The sequence below is a fragment of the Argentina silus genome, assembly GCF_951799395.1.
Source record: "Argentina silus genome assembly, chromosome: 16".
Taxonomy (NCBI): Eukaryota; Metazoa; Chordata; class Actinopteri; order Argentiniformes; family Argentinidae; genus Argentina; species Argentina silus.
In genome coordinates this window covers 7,275,228-7,294,561 of record NC_139670.1, presented here as the reverse complement: position 1 = coordinate 7,294,561, position 19,334 = coordinate 7,275,228, and the positions used below count along the sequence as shown (strand labels likewise).

At 47.7% G+C, this 19,334-nt stretch overlaps 1 protein-coding gene across 2 annotated transcripts in view; it reads right to left on the bottom strand.

Moving 5' to 3' along the window:
* Positions 1-2,226: 2,226 nt before the first annotated feature.
* trrap (transformation/transcription domain-associated protein) overlaps positions 2,227-19,334 on the bottom strand; it is a 64,082-nt gene continuing 46,974 nt past the window's right edge. For both annotated transcript variants that reach the window (XM_083688074.1, XM_083688075.1), the window contains 10 exons: positions 18,516-18,677; positions 15,448-15,538; positions 14,770-14,969; positions 13,404-13,665; positions 9,437-9,662; positions 8,966-9,183; positions 7,548-7,732; positions 6,902-7,105; positions 4,906-5,100; positions 2,227-4,030 (listed from right to left, as the gene is read on the bottom strand). In XM_083688074.1, the coding sequence (XP_083544200.1) occupies positions 3,746-4,030; positions 4,906-5,100; positions 6,902-7,105; positions 7,548-7,732; positions 8,966-9,183; positions 9,437-9,662; positions 13,404-13,665; positions 14,770-14,969; positions 15,448-15,538; positions 18,516-18,677 (2,028 nt within the window). In that variant the 3' untranslated portion in view covers positions 2,227-3,745. The remainder of the gene's footprint in view (positions 4,031-4,905; positions 5,101-6,901; positions 7,106-7,547; positions 7,733-8,965; positions 9,184-9,436; positions 9,663-13,403; positions 13,666-14,769; positions 14,970-15,447; positions 15,539-18,515; positions 18,678-19,334) is intronic.

The window sequence follows — 19,334 nt, the reverse complement described above, 5'->3', positions numbered from 1 at the left end:
GTATAAACAGGTATGTACAGTATGTACAGATATGTGCAGTGTATTAACAGTAGTATTAAAAGAAAAATATAAGGATATGTGCATTATGAACAGTATAGACAGATTATGAACAGTATAGACAGATATGTACAGAAGAGCAGTGGTATGTAGTAAGAGCAGTGTGTACAAGTGAGGATACAGTATGTACAGTTATAGGAATACTGTAGGGTAGAGTAGTGCAATATTGACACTACAGGTACAGTAACCCTGCAGCATCTTTACACAGCTGTGCTCTGGCATGACGTCTCCAGATCATCTGTCTGATCAACAATACAGCCTACTGAGCACAGAAAGATATAGCCACAAAACCATTCATTCTCTTGATGTGAATCAACTATGAATGGCGATGCTCGTCCGAAACTGCGCTATACTCATAAATGTTGACATGTCACGTTATAGGTCTAGCGAATGATATGCTCTATCAAGCAAGTTAACAATGCCATCACTTTTTCCCCCTTTCCTCCTCGAGTCCCTTCATTGCCAGACATATGAGATCATTGTAGGTGGGAATTTCATCATTTTCCCTGCCAGAATCCGTTGGGCTGAGTGTGTCCATGAAGTCCTTGCCAGAGCCGATCTGGCCTCGACACTTCAATCCCAGCGGGCCGCATCAATCACCTGCTCTTCCCAGATATCAGTCTAGACATCAACAGACGCGGGGACGGACCGGCGCCAGGACACAACAGGCAGGATACAACACATCTCTGGATTTCACATTTCAACAAAACTCAAATGTGGATAGGCGCCCGAGGTGTGAAATACATGCCTGTAACTACAGAAAGAAACTTTGAACTTCACTTCTTTTTTCTTTTTTTTAAGGGGTACTTCAAATACCATTGTTCAAAAGGGCTTTGTACAATACAGGGAAGGTTGAAATCGGAGGACAGGCTCATTGTAGTGCATGGAATGGAATGAGGAATGGAATCAATGAGCCTGTCCTGTGTTTTCTGCCTCCACTGGTACAATAGGTGTCCTAGATGTGTATTTAGTGTTTCATTAAAACCTTATGAAGATATACTGTATTACTGTTTACTTGGCGTACAGTACTGTTGATTATTTTTACCACAAATTTTTGAAGGTTTTCTGGTTAGGCCCCAACTAGTAGTAGCCATACCTCTAAATGGCATTGTCCTCAAGTTTCCTTCGGAGGTCTGGAGAATTTAAGATAAGCTGATCTGGCTTGGTTTGAACCTGGACAGAGCGATGGGAGAATGTGCCCAAGTTCATTGGATGTTACATTCCATTGATGTGTGGCTAGGCGTTTCCACCCCTGGGTAGCTACTTTCTGCAAAGGATTTCACCAGGCTTTCCAAACTTTTTTTTTTTCTCAACGAGGTTAGGTCCCAGGTGATGGGGCAGCCTGGATGCCAGTCTGTTCCTGCTTAAGCCAACTTGTGGTTGTCTTGCCAAACAGTTTGGCAAGGCAAAGTTGCATTGCTCAATGCAGAACCAGTCAGGTACCCAGGCTTACATGATACAGAGGGACAGTGAGCTGTGCAAAACCAGGTCGGTAGAGAAGGAGAGAGAGAGAAAGAGAGATAGAGATAGAGAGACAATAGTGTGTGTGTGAGAGAGAGAGACACAATAGTGTGTGTGAGAGAGAGAGAGACACAATAGGATGCGTGGGAGATAGAGAAAGAGAGAGAATAGTGTGCATGAGAAAAAGAGAGAGACCGAGACAATTGTGTGTGAGAGAGAGAGAGAGAGAGATGAAGGCAGGCCAACAGTGATGCAGCCGGAGGTTATGGGTGTGGAAGGCCAACCGACAATGTGTGTAACTCAATGGATGTTGGCCACACTGAGAGATACTGACATGGATTAATCAGTCACCAGAGGAGGGGAGGCAGTCTGACCTGACCTGGCTGCTCTTCCCCTGGGCTTCCATGGCAGAGAGAGGGGGGGGTGGATATGGAGGATACAGCCTCAAGGTTATTCTGTCTTCAAATATCCTTTAGCCAACACAACTCACTGGAAACAGCAGACTAAATCTAATATTTTCCATTTCTTTCTTATTTAGCAGCACAACGGAGCCGTATGTGGGTCGAGGATGATGTGTGTGTTGTCACATTTCTGGGTATTGTTATGAAATATATAATGACTGTAATGACTGGATATGCAATTCAGACCAACCCCATTCCGTTTCACCATGAAAATGAATTACGAGACAAAAACAAGTCCAGACAACGCTAACAATTTTAAAAAAGAGCATTTTATTAAAACAAAATGCATATTTACAATGCAGAGGTAACAATCCTTCCCGTTGGCAAAAAGCACTGTACCTTTACAAAACAGAGGGAAATACATACAAAAACAGGTCAGGGAGCCGGCTACATACTGTAGATACTGTTTAAGAGATACAGTGTCAGTCACAACCATCAGGAACCTGAACGCCTGGGTGTCAGACAGTTAGGCTAAAGGGAGAAGTCTAACACAACAATCCTTATTTAGACCGTTGCCATTTGCAATTGACAACCTTAAAGTAAAAATGGCTTTTGCTCAGACATCACAAGCAGTACACTACAGGCAGTGAAAAGGAATGATACAGTATAATCAATTATTCACACGAGTATCATATTTCCACATTCTTTAGGAATATAAAAAAGGACCTACACAATTTTGTTTTTAAATAATTATAATAATACAAAACACAGGAGGATAAACACTTATTTTCACATTGTGTTATTGATTCATTGAAAATCAACCTCAACATCCAGAACACACTGTTACAGTAGGAACTCCATAATCATCAACTTGAGCAGGAGAAAATAGATAAGACCTCTGCACAAAATAAGTATTAAAAAACAAACTGGATTTTCTTCAATACCCTCTCAACTGTTCCCTTTTCATGGAGCGGTGAGATACTATATACAGCACAGAAAGAGGCAGAACAGAATAGCCAAGTAAGTGTGTGAGTAACCAAGTTTGGTTCGAGTGCCTTTCTCCATTTCTAAGAGTTCCCTGATAGCCTGTGTACCAGACTGTTCAGCATCCAACACCACCATACCGCTTCCTTGTCATGTTTGGCCAGACGGCAAGACAAGCTGGCTTGGGCAAAATCAGACTGGCAGCCAGGTTAATGTCCTGGCAATGCCTTCCCAGGAGCCTCTTCTGAGCACAAACAGTAGTTGGGTCGGGGGCAGAGATCACATGAGACTAAGAGCTTTATCAGACCGTGGCCGAAATGGAGAAATGTCAAATCACCACATCATTAACAGTGGTTATTAAAGGGACACCCATTTTTATCATCACATTAATTATGAGACAATGGTATGGTGCTGGAGATAATTAATGTGATGTTAAACATGGATGAAGTGTCCCTTTAAGGAAGGATGCCCTCCTCAAAAAATAAACAACTGACCACCAGTGACAGAAGGGTAAAGTAAACAAAGCAGTATTTTCCTCAATTCCAGTTTATAAATGACCGCCACCTCACCTCCGCTGTCAATGGCAACATAATTGTTAATACTCCATTGGGGGGTGTTATCGAATACAGCTTACATTTACAACCCCCTGTCTGACAATACCTTGTAAAGTACAATCATAAAACCCATCCTCCCTCCTTCCTTTTTATCCTCCATCACCATTAACAACTCATCTCTCTCATATCTTTCTTCCTCTCTTCATCCGACAACAAGTCCATCCTCCATGCCCATCTCCTCTCCAGTTGTCCTCTAGTAGTTTCCTCTTCCTCCTCCTCCTCCTCCTCTCAGAGCCAGGGGTGCCAGGCAGGGTCCATGCGACAGAGGTTGTCCAGGCTGTTGGCTGCTGCCACCAAGGTGTTGACCTTGCTCTCCCCTCCCTCGAACTGTGCCAGGTTGTGGAGGCGGGTCATGATGGCCGTGACGGCTTTCTGGACCAACGAGACCAGCTGCTGAGAGTCCATGTTCTCTGGTTGGCCCGCGGGGGACAGGGGCATGGAGGTGTCCTCCTGAGTCTTCTTGTGCCAGGCGATGATCTCGTCACGAAGGACCGCTTTCAGGATGCCGTCAACCTATAGGTGGCAGAGAAGGGAGAGTAGTCAGGAGAGGACGCAATTCAACTGACCTTTGACCTGGGAGGGGTTGATCAGGTGCATCAGGTTAATCAAGGTGCATATTTCAATGTTTAAGAGAACATGGGATAAGAAACCAAACTAACGCCAACTTAGGGAGGGTCCTGAGAAATTGAGGAAATGGTGACATAACCAAACTACTCCATATTGTTAGCTAATCATGGTGGTTGAAGACTGAAAAAATCATCTTAACCATAGAGGGACCACATCACGAACCCTCACTACCCACCAGAGTACACTCTGTCCTCTAGCCTTGCCCACAGTGTGTGTGTGTGTGTGTGTGTGTGTGTGTGTATTGACATGGAACACACCGTCCTTTTTCCCAGTGCGTGTCAGCTCTATCCGCCACAATAAGCCTCTGGGAGATGGGTTTGACCCGACTGCAGCGACTGTTCTCTACTTGTTTATCTAAGCTCTCGACAGCCCAGCTTCCCCACCTCCTAAAGCAGCCCCTCCTCTCTGGCCCAAACTACAGGGGAGCGTTATAGATAGAAGGTGCAGGCCTATCATTATGGGACAGCTTTAGATATACAAGCCTCCCACAAGCTGTAAGGCTGATTGTGTTGTTTTTTGTTTTTGCTATGCCTCAACAAGCTTCCCACTGAGTTAACACTTGAAAAGTTTAACACCATCCCAGCCCAACACCCATCATTAGGGGTGAGGTTTGGGCATAAACAGAGTGCAAAGTGAAACTTGGGCAATATTTTGAATGTGGGCACGCGCACGCGCACATACACGCACCCACTGGAAAAACACAGCACATGTCCCTTTCACAGTGCACCACACTGCCCAGTATGACCCTCCGGTTGACCTACCTTGAAGTTGGGCTGAGCAAAGCAACGGGCCACGGCAATCATGGAGGCGGTGAGAGGTCCCGAGACGCCGATGGTGGTCAGGAACTCTGAGATGTTGGGCGTCAGGCGGAAGGGAACGGGCCGGTTGGCGTCCAGGTCGCCCGTGGCGTCGTTGATGTCAAAGCGGAAGTATGACACGTTGAGCTTGCCCGTGTCCTGAAGGAGGAGAGAATGTTAGGGTTGGGATCCAACCATGTATAATCACTGACAGTAACACAAAGAGTGTGTGTGTGTGGTTGTGTTTGTGTTTTTCCTGTGTGAGTACAATATCATCACAGGATCCAACCGTCTCTGATCACTAACACGAGCGATCTATAAATATCCTAGGAATTATTCTCTACAGAACACCCACCCAAGCCACGCAAGGGGACAGCTGCTTTCCAGGCAGCCAAGGTAAAAACAAAAACCTTAACAACCAAAATGTCTCTTTTTATTGATCTGTGGCAGCAGCACTGTAAAACGTCAAACTATCACCACAAGCACATCTATAATCCTCCCCTCCCTCCCCCCTGTCCCTGGTGAGTTAAGTATATACAGCTGAGCCTCATTTTTAAGCCTGCGTTTCTGTGTAAGAGTGCCAGCGTGAGAGGGGGCCATTGGCAGGAGATAAGCTGCTCGTATGAAAAGGTGAATAGCTCTGACAGCTTTATAGCAATGCATTTCATATGAATTTCCGGTTTTTTTTTTTTTTTTCCTCCAGTCTCACAATGATGGCCTTGAGCAGGCAGGGGTTAGAGGCTCCTACCCCGGGACTCTCAGATAAGCCTAGACACTCACTGTACTGAGGGAGTGCCCTGAATGCTAAACAAGGGCTCTGTGGGATAAGGCGCACTCCATTTTGGAGAAGAGTCGACACCCCCCCATCTTGGGGCTGTGTCAATTGAGTGAGTATCTTGTCCAGTGTAGTCAGGTGCAACTGGAGTCATGTACTCTGGGTGAAAATAAGGGATACGGGCGTAATCCCTCGTATTAAACTGAGAACAGAGGAGGAGAGAGAATGGGTGTTTGATCATCTGATAATGTGGACAGATGGATTGACTATCCAACGTAGTGGCCAAACTATCAATGAGTCAAAAGGGAAACAGCAACAATTCGATCTGCATAAAAATATAGACTTTCAGGAAGTAGACAAAAAATCTAGGGTTTAAATATTTGGGCGTGTACTGGGGCAGGGTTGGGCGTTGCGTTGTTATGTTATGTTTGTGATGTCCTGTCCTTGCTGTGTGTTTGTGTGTGTGTGTGTGTGTGTGTGTGTGTGTGTGTGTGTGTTGTAATCCGCCTGTGTCTAATGGGATCCGCCGAGTGGAACAGGCAGAGAAGGGGCTTAATGCGTCCGCTTAGCTGCCCGCTGGAACGCCTGTCAGCAAAGCCAGATTAGGATCAGAGAGGCGGGGCGGCAGTCTGACACAATCATCTTTAATAATTACTTTTGGAACACTGTCTCCGCCCCCCGAAAAGCCCCCGCCACCGGCCCACTGTGAGACAGCCGGGCTCTTTAAATTGAATCGTCTTTGATACCTGTTCTGCTCAGACACTGACTATGACTGACTGTCAAAACAGCCCTCTCATTGACAGAAGGCTGGCTGACTGACAGTGATGTATTGATGTCACAGGGGAGTAAGGTAATGCACACTGCTCTGTTTGGAGGGAGGAGTGCTGATCTCTTAATGCATCTGGGACTCTCTCAATATTGAATTTGGAGGGTGCTGATCTCTTAATGCATCTTGGACTATCTCAATATTGAGTTTGCCTCCTAGACACAGATCCCTTCAGTCTTTGACAGACCACTTCCGATGCCACAGGTGTCCCCCGACACAGGATCACTTATCACACCGTCGTAGAATGGTGTTCAATACGGTCATATGCAAGGTCACCCACCCCCTTTGTGTGTGTGTCTCGGGTTTAAGTTTGTGTTTGTGTGTGTGTGTGTGTGTGTGTGTGTGTGTGTCTCCCCTACCTGTGCGATCTGCAGCATCTCGGGGTTGAGGCGGTTGAGGTGCAGCATGAACTCGGCCAGGCCGATGAGCGCCAGCTGGATGGTGAACATCTTCCTGAAGGTCCAGTAGTCGGTGGCGTTGGGGAAGGTGTGTAAGGCCCACTCCTTCAGCATGCTGCGGGGAACCATGTTCCCCTGGACCTCCTTGAGAATGTCCCTCAGAACCTGGGAGAGACAGAGGGGAAGGATTAGAGGTGGGTTCGACTTTGTCGACTGGGTTTCCTGGACCTTGATTAAGCCTAGTCCTAGACTAAAAATAACTTTGAATGGAAAATCCCTGTTGAAAGTAGTCTAGGACTAGGCTTAATCTGTGTCTGGAAAACCATCCCTGTATGTTCGGACCCAGTGAGTCCTCAGGTTAGCCTCTGCTTTGGAAACCAAGGCCCAAGACCTGACTTCAGATGAGGGCTTGTAAGGCCATAATATAGCAACAGCAAGCTGCACTGGTACAATTTCCTCCACAACCTAATAAACCAGGATGCCTCATTGAAATTAATCACATCCTCCTGGGTCTCCCTTGGATAATAGATTTTGATCTGGCTAATATGATATAGTAAAGCTGGCAGAACTGTGGTGTGTGTGTGTGTGTGTGTGTCAGTCCCAGTACCTGGTGGCTGGCCTGGGTCCCGCGGGCCTGCACGGTGGCCAGGCGGTCGTAGTAACGAGAGATGGGGTTGTCGTGCTCGATGCCCTTCTTGGCACAGCGCTGCTTGTAGATCTCTACCAGGGACAGAGACGACGGGTTGTCCTCCACCAGACGCATCTGAGGGGACACTGCCACCACCCGAGGCACTGGAGGGAGGGAGGGAGGGAGGGAGGGAGGGGGGAACAGAGTAAACCACCTCAATCTGACAACATGGTCATAAAGGTCTGTGTATATACACTCAAGCACAAATAGGCCAAGGCATCAATTCACTGTAAACAGTTACCCTATAATTAACACTAAAGGTTGTGCAATAGGTCTGGAGAGATGAGGGGTGAGCCATGTGACACCGAGCTGGTTCAAAGAGAACAAACCTGGCATATGGGACGGCCAATCAAAGCAATCTAAACATTTACTCTACACTGCCATAAACTACCAACTGAACACAGCCATTTAATTTAGAAGAAATGTGTTATAAGGGAGCAGAGAAATTCCCTGTCCATATTTACTCTTAAACAAACTAATCAAGTGATGAAAGCGAGAGTGGGCAAACATCTGTGTGGGGGAGGAAGAAAAAGGAAACTGTATATGAAAGTAGAGGGAGGGAGGGAGGGAGGGGGGAGGGAGGGAGGGAGGGGGGAGAGAGCGAGAGTCACTAGGGACCAATCATTCTGAGTGCCTAGTGTTATTAGGGCCAATTCTCCCTCCGCAACACTTTGACCCTACCCTCTGGTCTCCATGGATACCAGGCCACAATCAGAGGATAGGTATTTAGGAGTGGAACAAAGTTGCTCTTTGACACTGATCTAAGGTCCATTTTCAATGTTCCCCCTAATAGAGAAGGTTGGGATTGAGGAAGGGTCCTGCAGGTCGATCCCATCTTGGAAAGTCCATCTTGGAAAAACAATTTAGCTTCCATCTCATTCCCAGCCTCCCCTGGGTATAAGCGTGCATCTTATTTCACTCAGTCGACACATCATTTCACCTCAATTTAATTTCTCTTTCCTTTGCCCCATTTTCTATGAAAACAGTACATGAAGCACATGTAAAAATCTGAACTGAAATATCAACTTTCCTATCAGACAGTTTTGACATGCCCTTGAGAAAGCTGTTTAGGCAGTCTGAGCTAGGACGGAGAACCCTAGACTCTCCTGACAAACATGGGTTGAGAGGACCAGATACTGTACAAGCTGAGGATATCTTGGGAATATGAGACCGAGAAGGAGAGAGAGAGAGACAGACAGTGAGAGATGGCTAGATAGACAGCAAGACAAACAGACAGAGAGAGAGAGAGAGAGACAGCGAGAGACAGACGGCACGAGAGAGAGAGAGAGGGAGAGAGAGGGACAGCGAGAGAGACAGCCCAGTCTGCCCTTCAGTACCAGTGAAAAAGAGGTGTCTCTTGGTGGTCTCCTTCCTCTTCTCCAGACAGGGGTTAAGCAGGCGGAGCAGCTGCAGGACCCTCTCCTCCCGCCGGGACTCGGTCAGACACGCGTCGTTCATCACCAGGTAGGGGTAGATTTTCCCATTGTGGCCGCGGATGTAGAGGCGTCGCGCCGCAGTGTTGTGCTTCTGAACGATCTCCACTCTGGGCATGAACCTGGGGGGGGGAAACACACACACACACACAGACACACACACACAGACACACACACACACAGACACACACACACACAGACACACACACACACAGACACAGATGTGAGGCTAAGGGGATTGTGTGTATGTGCTGGCGTGTGTGTGCATGAGTGTGAGAGAGCCTGTTTGTTTGTGTGTGTGTGTGTGTGCGTGTTGGCATGTGTGTGCTGGCATGTGTGTGCGAGAGCCTGTGTGTGTGTGTGTGTGCTCAGTACCTGGCGATCTTGATGTAGTAGTGCGTGGGCTTGGGCATGAGGAACTCCCCAGGGATCTCCACCTCGGCGGTCTGGGCTGAGAAGTTGCTGAGGAAGCGACACTTCTCCTCGATCAGGAAGAACTTGGGCAGCTGTTTGGTCTTGGCCTCGAGGATCTTAATCCACTTCTTCAGTTTGGAGATGAGGTTATGCAGCTTCATGGAGCCAGGCACACTGAAGTCAAAGTCTGGGGAGCAGAGAGACAGCTTTATTGTCAAAAGCTTTATTGTCTTTTAGGTTGAAATGGAAATGTGTCTTTGGTGGTACTAGCAGCGTTAGTGAATCACCCACGACCAATATAAAATGAAGCTTGGGTGGAAAATAACCAATTAGTCAGAAGCAGAAATAAACTGTGTGCCTCCATACCGTCTAAAGTGCTGCACTTTACACTGAGCTCCCCGTGGAGTTAGACTACTGATAAAAATCAGAGCGCAAAGAGGGGGAGAATGGGGATTAAATTCAAAATTCAAGTCACAACTGACATTGTGAAATATACTTGGAGGAGGTATAACAAGGGCGTGAGGAGAAAGAGAGCCAGGTTCCCATCTGAGCAGGATGCCCCCAGGACATCTCTATCACACAGGCAGGATCCAGCAGCATTTCCATAAAGCTGTTGTGTTGTTGTAATGAAACCATGAAACAGTATCAGAGAAAGGCCTTGCCATTTCACCCCCCCCCCCCTCGCCCCTCCTCCCTCCCCTAGTAAGCCCTAACACTTGAAATAAGCCTTTAAAAAAGCCAATGTTCTTTTGTGGGACCCTTGCCAGACTGTCTGCCTACTATTTCCTTGCAGAGGGGGATGAGGTAAAATTGAAAAAGTCTGGTGGAACAGCCAACGTCTCAGTGACATAAAATAGGCTACAGTATATAACCTACAAATAGAAAGAATAAATCAGTTCTGTGTCCTACAAATATACCACACCCTCTCTCCTACCAGGAAAGATCATTTGTTATTGATCAGATACAATATGCTATTGATCAAAAACACTGACGGCGTACAGTAGTAATGACCAAAATGACACCATATGGCATGAACACATCAACTATAAAGCATAACCATAAAGACCACAGCGCTGTAATTGTGCTCCAGCAGGCCAACGTTCTGCTTGACAATCCCATTATGGCCAATTAGACCATCAGCATCACGGCCGCTGGTCCCCCCCCCCCGGAGCCCGGTCCAGTCGACAGGGGTCAGATGACTGAACCAGGCACAGCCACTCCTCTCATTAACAATCATACGCTCCTACAGTTTATTAGAGAATCTACAGGCTTCAAAATGGAGAAAGTTTAACGCACAGTACAGTAAATTCTAAGCACACAGTGATTTAATTCACTGACCGAGGTGTGACATACAGTTCCGGTGTAATTTTTAGTTTTTGTGGGGAGGATGATTTCACATACAGAAAAATGTAATCTTTCTCTGATATAAGTTGAGTGTAAACGGCCTTTCACCAGCCTGCTGGTTGGCCATTCTGCAGCGCACAGGAAGCGTGGGGAGGAGAAGCAAGGAGAGATGAAGCGGAGGATAATACAGGATGTAGTCAGTGAGAGCCAGGATCGAGGAGGCTATTTTGGAGCCCTTGGCTGACCCGGGACCTGTCAGCTCATGAGGGAGTTGGGTTCCTGAGCTGTTAAAAACAGCCCTGTTGCTCCCTGAGCTGTGAACAGGAACACTGGGAGACCTGCGGCTCTCTGCACCTAATCATGGCCAGGTAGTGGAGGTGGTCCGTCTCTATAAATACCCCCCTCCTCTGCTTCCTCTCTGCAGGGGGGAAGGAGTCTCCGGTGAGTTCACATCCAGCTCCGGAATGGCTGGATGGGCACTGGCAGGGTGGCTGGACCTCTGAGCCAATCACATGACAGCAGGAGTCAGTGTAGAACGCTGCAGACTGTGAGGTGATTATAGAACTGTATCAACACCAGAGTCACTGAGTTAACGCAGTTCAGTAGAGGTATTCAGACTATTCAGAGGAAGCATCAGGGTGGCAACCCAGGCCAGATCAGCCAAATAAAAAAAACTGACAAAGTTTCCGCTTGTGATTTCATACACAACTTCAAACTTAATGTTCAATAATCTTATGTCGATTTCAATATGAGCCAAGTCAATTAATGTACCCATTTAACTTCCATAAGACACGTAGCTAATACAATTGTTGAAAGACAGGTGAGCTCTTTCTGTGGAAAGAAACATGCTAGAAAAGGTACGTCAAATATGTTTCGCAGGGTTCGGACAAACAGCCCTGGAGCAGATCCATTCCTAAAACAATAACTCATGCAAATAGCATTTGCAGTAATTGGATTTGAATGCCTCCCTCCTGCCAAATGTTATGTGTGCACACATAAACCCATATTTTCCGGCCCACAAACCCGGCGAAGGCGAGGGAGCCACGAGATTGGCTGCTCGGCAGCGCTGGAAACCGTGTTTGTTACGCTCCGGAGGATCGCATGGTTTCCCTCCCAGCTCCCCGTTGCCGTGGGCACAGCTGGGGAGCAACGGTCGCCAGGCACCCTGTGAGTTGGAGCTCCGGTGACGCCTGGGCGAGCCAACACAGCTGGCACCCAAACATCTGGTCGGATTCATGAATGCCACACTCTCTCTCTCATTCACACACGCACAGACACACACACGCACAGACACACACACGCACAGACACACACACGCACACGCACACGCTCACTACCACCCTCTCTCTACATCTCATTCTCACTCTGGTTCTTGTGCACCTTAAATACTTTTTGGTCTTAATCCATCTTTTCCTTTCATTCTCCAGTTTCCCCTCACACTCTTTCCCTATATTCCTTCCACTTTCCCCCTTTCTCTCTCTCTGTCATTCTTCCCACTCTGCCAATGGGCCAAACACATTAGCTCTACTGGCCACTCTCAAGACCATTTGACGAGAACACAGAGGAGGAATGGACAGAGCAGAGAGAGGTGTGTGTGTGTGTGTGTGTGTGTGTGTGTGTGTACTCAGTCAAACAGGGTGTGAGAGGAGCCAAAGGAGAGAGAGTTTGTTTGGTTACTGTGAGCTGGAGCAGACATTCCTAGTTTAAACCAGGGGGGGGGGGTCAGTGAACTGTGGTTAAACTGGGTTATGTAACGTAGGAAAACATATGCTTCCAAAAAAGAAGAATGTTTTTTTTTTTATGTCTCCAAGAGGTCCTGAACTGCACCTGTCAGGTTCATATGCAATATGATTACTCAGACCAGACTCATGGTCCACTGACTAACATGCACAATATCCACAAAAGAAATAAACACATAATTTTATGATTATCTTAAATTGCAAGTATCCCTGTGTCATGTTGTGAGAGCAGTTTGTTGGGCTCCAACTCCCAACAGTAACGTTTCCAGACATCACAGCCACAACAGTCAACAGTTGCTCAAACCGCTCCATCAAAGCACATGTATCTCAGGTCCAAATCATTTAGGAGCAACTGTGCTCTGCCCCCAATGTCATATTTCTGAAATGGCCGCCAAACATGCCTGGAGGGAGACTGGCTTGGATTAGCAGAGCTGTGTAATTCCTGTGTAGTCAGTCAACACCACCCTAGCGAGTACACACACACACACACACACACACACACACACACGCAAGCCCTCCCTTGTCCATTAAATGAAATCATCTGGTTCAGAACCCCAATTACGTTCCGGTACACCACTGTTCTGCCTGCTGAAAAACAGCCCAGTGTATACATACACATTCTCAACAGGGGTGTGTGTGTGCGTGCGTGCGTGTCTAAACTCCATGTCCGCTCTGATCTAAACCACTACACTCCCTATGCAGATGTATGAGTGTCATTTTACTGGCTAGGGCTGGGAATTGGATGAGATCTCACAATATTATGTTATCACGATACATAGGGTGTGGCTCAATATTGCAATACTTGACAGATTGATACTACAATATCTGTACAGAGGAGCACCAACCTGTAGTGAACTGTCCCTTCATCTTCTGGAAGACAGGGTCCTGGGCGGTGGCCTGGGCGCGCCTGGCGAGGGACTCCGATGCAGCGCTGGAGAACATGGTGGACACGTTGGAGACGTTTTCTAGCCCGACGCCGAACGTGCTCACCAGCTTCTTGACAAAGTTGAGCGTGTGCGGCGTGATCTTGGCGTCCGACACAGCGCCGCTCTTCTCGAACGCCACCGAGTAGCACTTCGCCAGACCTTGCTGGAGCTGCCTCAGGACCTGAGGAGAGAGGGAGGAAAGGAAGGAAGGAAGGGAAGGAAGGAAGGAAGCACACTGTTAATCGTGACACTCAACAAGCTAAAGTGACCACTATGGTGTACCTTCGAAAATAAACGCAAGTTGTGTTTGTTCTACGTTGAAGTTCTACGTCAAAGTTCTACGGTGGTAGTGAGTCACTCGACATGAACCTGTTTGTTCCTCAACGGGATGTGTTTCCTGATGCAGCCATGGCTGACTGCTCTCCTCCAGGAGAGACTGGGGTCAGTGTGGATGCCATGGCATAATGGCACAGTGTATGGCCTCCTCAGGCCTCAAACAGTGTCTTTATGCTGCTGTGAACAACCTTAGAGGTATTCTGGAGCTTGAGGTGATGGGACCATGGGACACCCTACACCCCTAAATCCCCCGCCCCACTCCCCTCTCCCCCCCCCCACGCCCAGACCCACTGACTCAGCCCATCAGGTGCAGCCAGGTGAGCTTGTTCCCACAGTGGGTGGTGGGGGGGAGAACTGGGAACTGTGTGCCTCTATCCCTGTCTGCCCAGTGGAACGGAGCACTAAGACCGCAGCTGCTTCTGAGAGCCCCCCACCCGACACACACACACACACACACCTTCTCCCCATCGCCCAGTCCAACACACTCACTGCACCCATCCATCACCAGTCTCCCCCGTGCTAGCCCCTGACTAGCCTCAGTGCACAGCCGCTCCAGAGCACAGCTAAAACACTTGCAGCACCGCCAGGTTCGATTTGGAAGCCTGCGTCATGTCAGCTCTCTCAGTCGACATCTAGACTTAAATGGCTATGGAGAGATTCCCCTTGCTTTGTGAGTGGTTCTGGAGGACGTGTGCAAGTGCGATATTGAGAGAGTGTTTGAGAGAGTATTTAGTAAAAAAAAATATATATATATCTTAAGCAGATCAATTCAAAGTCTCAAACCCCCTACCCTATGGGTTGCATTGTAAAAAACCTCATCTTTTTTTTTTTCATGTCAGGAACACAAGAGAGCCTAGACAGAGATTCACACACCCCTGGTAACTCTTCAGACATACCAGCTGTGTTTGTGCCACAGGGTGCCAGGGTAAGTCCCCCACCACCCACTCACCTCCTCATGCCAGTTCTCTCTGAACCAGACCATCTGGTCGACGATGCCCTCCAGTGAGGACAGCAGGGTGGGGTGCAGCTCTCTCTGCATGTGCATGATCCTGCTGCATCGCCACATAGGGGCCGTGGCTCTGATGGGACCTGGGTCAGAGGCTGAGTGGGTCTGGGCCCCCACGGAGCTGGGCTGCTGCTGGCCAGAGTCTGGAGGGAGAGGAGGGGGAGGACAGGAGAGGAGAGAAGAGAAGGAGGGAGGGCAAGATGGTAAAGAGAGGGGAGAGGAAGAAGAAAGGAGAGAAAGGAGTGGGGAAGGGGTTAGAAAGAGGAGAGAAAGAGTTTGTGTGTGGGGTGGGTGGTGGTTAGAAAGGGGAGACAAAAAGGGGATCCAAAAGGGGGACATTCATGAGTTCTAAACAGTGCTTTAGAGCTTCAAAAGACAAAGTCCTACAGCTTCGCCTTTCTCTTTCTAATGAGTAGGTTATCAAACGGACAGCTAGACAGTTCTTGTAGAGTACATGTAGAGGCACGGTGAATACATAACAGACCAACAACTGCAGTACAGCACTTAAACATACCCTTCACTTTCGAAACTTAAATTTTTTTTTTTTTTTAAAAGGGAACAAAACATGCCCTTTAAAATGTTCAAACCATGGTTGAAAAAGCAGCGTATAGCCAGACTTACCACTCTTGTAACGCTCTCTCTGCTCGATCTTGAGCGTCAGGTAGAGAGTACGGATGGGGAAGTATACAGCCTGGGGGTACACTCGTCCCACCTAACAGATAAAAGAGGGTCACAGATTACATTTCAAAGGGCCCTCCCCCCTAAGGAGCACACAGAGGAATGTGCAGGAGAATACCAAAACGCTGATGTGTCTGAGACCTCTCTTGTAATGAAAGAGGGTGTTTGAAACTGAAACCCAGGAGGAGGGGTTTAAACAGATCCGTGGTAGAATTACAGGATTCAGGAGACATTGAGGAGGTTGCCCCTAGATACTGACCTGAGGGTCAGGTATGTGTGTTCCATCATAATGGTTATGGTTAGGATTTGGAGTGGCTTGGATAAGGTAGGGCTAGGGTAAGATGATCCTAGATCAGTGCCTTAAGGGAAACTTCTATATGGGGCGCTGAAAACTTCCATTACAAAGGAAGAGGATGATGCCCAAAGTTTCACAGTGTAATCACTGACGCATGCTGAGAACTCAGCTCATCCATCAATCTTCCCTAAGAGAGGAAGACGATGTCGATGTCCAAACAAAACAGTTTCGCAGAGTGAGCCCTGTCACGCAAAAGGAGAGCGAGGCGTTCATCAGCATGTCTCTCATCACCGATGTGTCTCGCAAGGTCAGCTAAACAAAGGCGCAATGTCAAGCATCACATTATACCATAGTCCTACATGGTAACCAGACGCTCTCCACAAATATCTCAACTTCTGAGGACGTCATCACAATTCATTATAAAACATGACAACGTGACACCAGCCCCCAGGGACACAGCATAGATAGAATGTATGCGAGACCGAGAGAGAGACAGAGAGAGAGACAGAGAGAGAGACCGAGAGAGAGAGATCTAAAGGAGCAAAATCTAAATCTATAGGAGATAAACTAAACTAGACACTGATACATGGGGTTGAGGTGTGCACACAGCAGAGGCCTTAACGACCCAGGCGGTTGGTGGAGAGACCAAACCACAGCACCTCTCAGGTCTCGTACGGGAGACGCCCCGGCTGCCATTAGAGAGACACCAGATCCCCCTAGCCTGCTGATAGGAGCGTGAGGAGAAGCCTTTAGGATGTAAAGAGACACCTCAGGCCCGGCCTGAGGCCGGCGTTAACAGTATGGAGGGTGCAAGCTCTCTGCGCTTTAGGACGGGAGGACGCAGCGCTAAGTGGCAGTTAAACACAGCATTAAAGATGAAAGAGGAGGAGGAGGAGATCAGTAGCTCTAATGGGAGACGAGGGATGTCATATTTTGGAGGCAGTGAGAGAGAGAGAGTGGAGGAGGAGGAGTGCTAGATTATCTGTTAAGTTCTGATTCATCTCTCCAGTGCCCCTTGGCGGTCACCTTCATTAATATTTAACCGTCCGTTTTTAAAACATCCCGCCGTGCAGAGAAACACTAAATAATTCAGCAACACCAGAGATAAAGGCTACCATCCATTAAAAGGTGCTTTTTCTCCCTTACTAAAAGAAAGAGTCAACCTTTTACCCTTCAATCATCATAGGGTGAAGAGGGAGACCAAAAACAAGTCTCCCATGTGCCCCAAATCCCAACGGTCATTCACAGAAGTCCCCTTGATGTCTCGTTTCAGTTTCTAACCAGCCGCCATGTTCCATCAAGCCTTTGGTCGTGGGGTTGACTACCCTTGATCCCTACTAGCATGGCTCCACTTGATGTGTGTTGAAAACTACAACTACTACTACTACTGACAGATCCAAAGATGTTGCTAAATATATGCATATCCATGCATATGGGTGGTATATATACACACACTCACCAAACATTTTGTTAGGAACACCTGTACACCTTCTCATGGTGGAGGTGATGTAATGGTGTGGGGAATATTTTCTTGGCACACTTTGGGCCCATTAATACCAATCCATCATCGCTTGAATGCCACAGCCGATACTAACGAGTATTGTTGCTGACTATGTGCATCCCTTTCATGGCCACAATTCTTCTAATGGCTACTTCCAGCATGATAACGCACCATGTCACAAAGCAAAAGTCGTCTCAAACTGGTTTCATGAACATGACAATGAGTTCAGTGTTCTTCAGTGGCCTTCCCTGTCACCGGATCTGAATCCAATAGAACACCTTTGGGATGTTGCGATTCGGAGGTGCCGCCATCGGTGGTAAAGCCAGCTGTATATGACAGGAGTGAATAGGCTGCATGATAAAGAGCGAAAAGCAACACTTCAAGAGGAAGAGGGACTCAGAGAGGTATGCTCTCAATGAGGCCCATTAAAACTCTTCTTTTTTACCCTTTCTCCCTGTCTCTCTCTCTCTCTCTCTCTCTCTCATTCTATTTCTCGCTCTACTGGGGGGGATAAAAGGTGTTTGCCGTAGCTGACTACTCTTTGAAGATCACGCTCTTTAAATTGCATGGAAATAATACTCCATTAACGGAAAGCAAATTAGTCCTGAGTTTAATTATGAGCTCTTGTTCCCGCAAATGCAGACGCATTTGATATGAACTTTATAATCATTCCTTCCATAAATAATTCAAAAACGGCTCGTTGGAGATGGGAAGCCAATAAATTGCCATAAAAGGGCAGGGGAGAAATCAGAATGGATAATTTGATAAATAGAGAGTGTTGGAGAGGCGCCACACAGCATGAGTGCTGTTAATCTATCTTGATTAGGCTGACGGGCATGCACACTAACGCTTACACACGGACAGATGCACAGCCAAATACAGATGGAAATAAACACAATTTAGGAGTAATGAGGAGAGAGGAAAAAGACATTGTGCTTGGAACGGGGTGTCGTCTACCACGGGACTGAGACTCGTGAGACTAAAATACCCTGTGCTCTGGACTGCACTGGAATCCACCAAGAAAACAAAAAGGTTCGAAATGATCGACCCTTCTTCCATAACATAGCATTAAAAATAAGAAACATTGAACAGGACTAAGGGCTGCTTTCCTTGTCAGCCCGGTATCAAGTGGGCACAGGTGGGCCCATACTATGGGTGGGCATAGCAGGTAGGGTCCACGTAGGTGGGCAGTCTGGGCACGGTAAGTAGACTCACCTGGCTGATGAGGTTGAGCAGGGGTTTGCCCTCTGACCCAACCAGGCAGGTCAGGAGCTGAGGTATCCATGCCAGCCACTGGATGGGTGGCACGCCGATGCAGTACTTCTCCACAGCGTCGGCCAGAGTGTTCTTATCATCGAAGCTCAGCAGCCACAGCACCTGAGGAGGGAGAGAAAGAGTGTGAGCATAATAATCGGGTATCATTGTGTACTCAAAGCAGGACAGCGAGTTCATTTATCAAAAAAAACGATTTCCAAGTTTCATTGCTTCGGCAACAGGGACCAAGGAGTATAAATACACAAACATCCAAGATGGCTGCAGGCAGGTCGTTACACAGTGGCGCTCCTATATCCCCAACAGACGGCCAGACACAACATTGAGACTAGAGGGCTTAATTGCATGTAATAGGCCCATCATCTGTAGACCATCCCTGGCTCTCTGAGGCACAGTGATAGGGTGGTTGCTGGCCAGCTCCAGGGGCCTCTGATGGAGACATTAACCCCCCACCCACCCCACCCACCCCCGCCCCCAATCCTCTTCCTCCTAAACGAGACGGCCAGGCCACACAGCTTGTGCATAATTACAGATAATCACTGGGCATCTCTCCCCATCCATCATGCCTAAATGCTGCCAGGGCCAGCCAATCTCCGTTGTACAATACCTAGGGCAGCCTCTCTCTCTCACTCTGCCCACGCAATGCTTAATGTCCTCCCCGGACACACGGGTGCAGAGGAAATTGAAGCTAATGGCGATGATTATGTCTGCGAGTGTGATGGCCAACAGGCACAGTTGGTAAGGGAGGCCTGTGGTACTGTC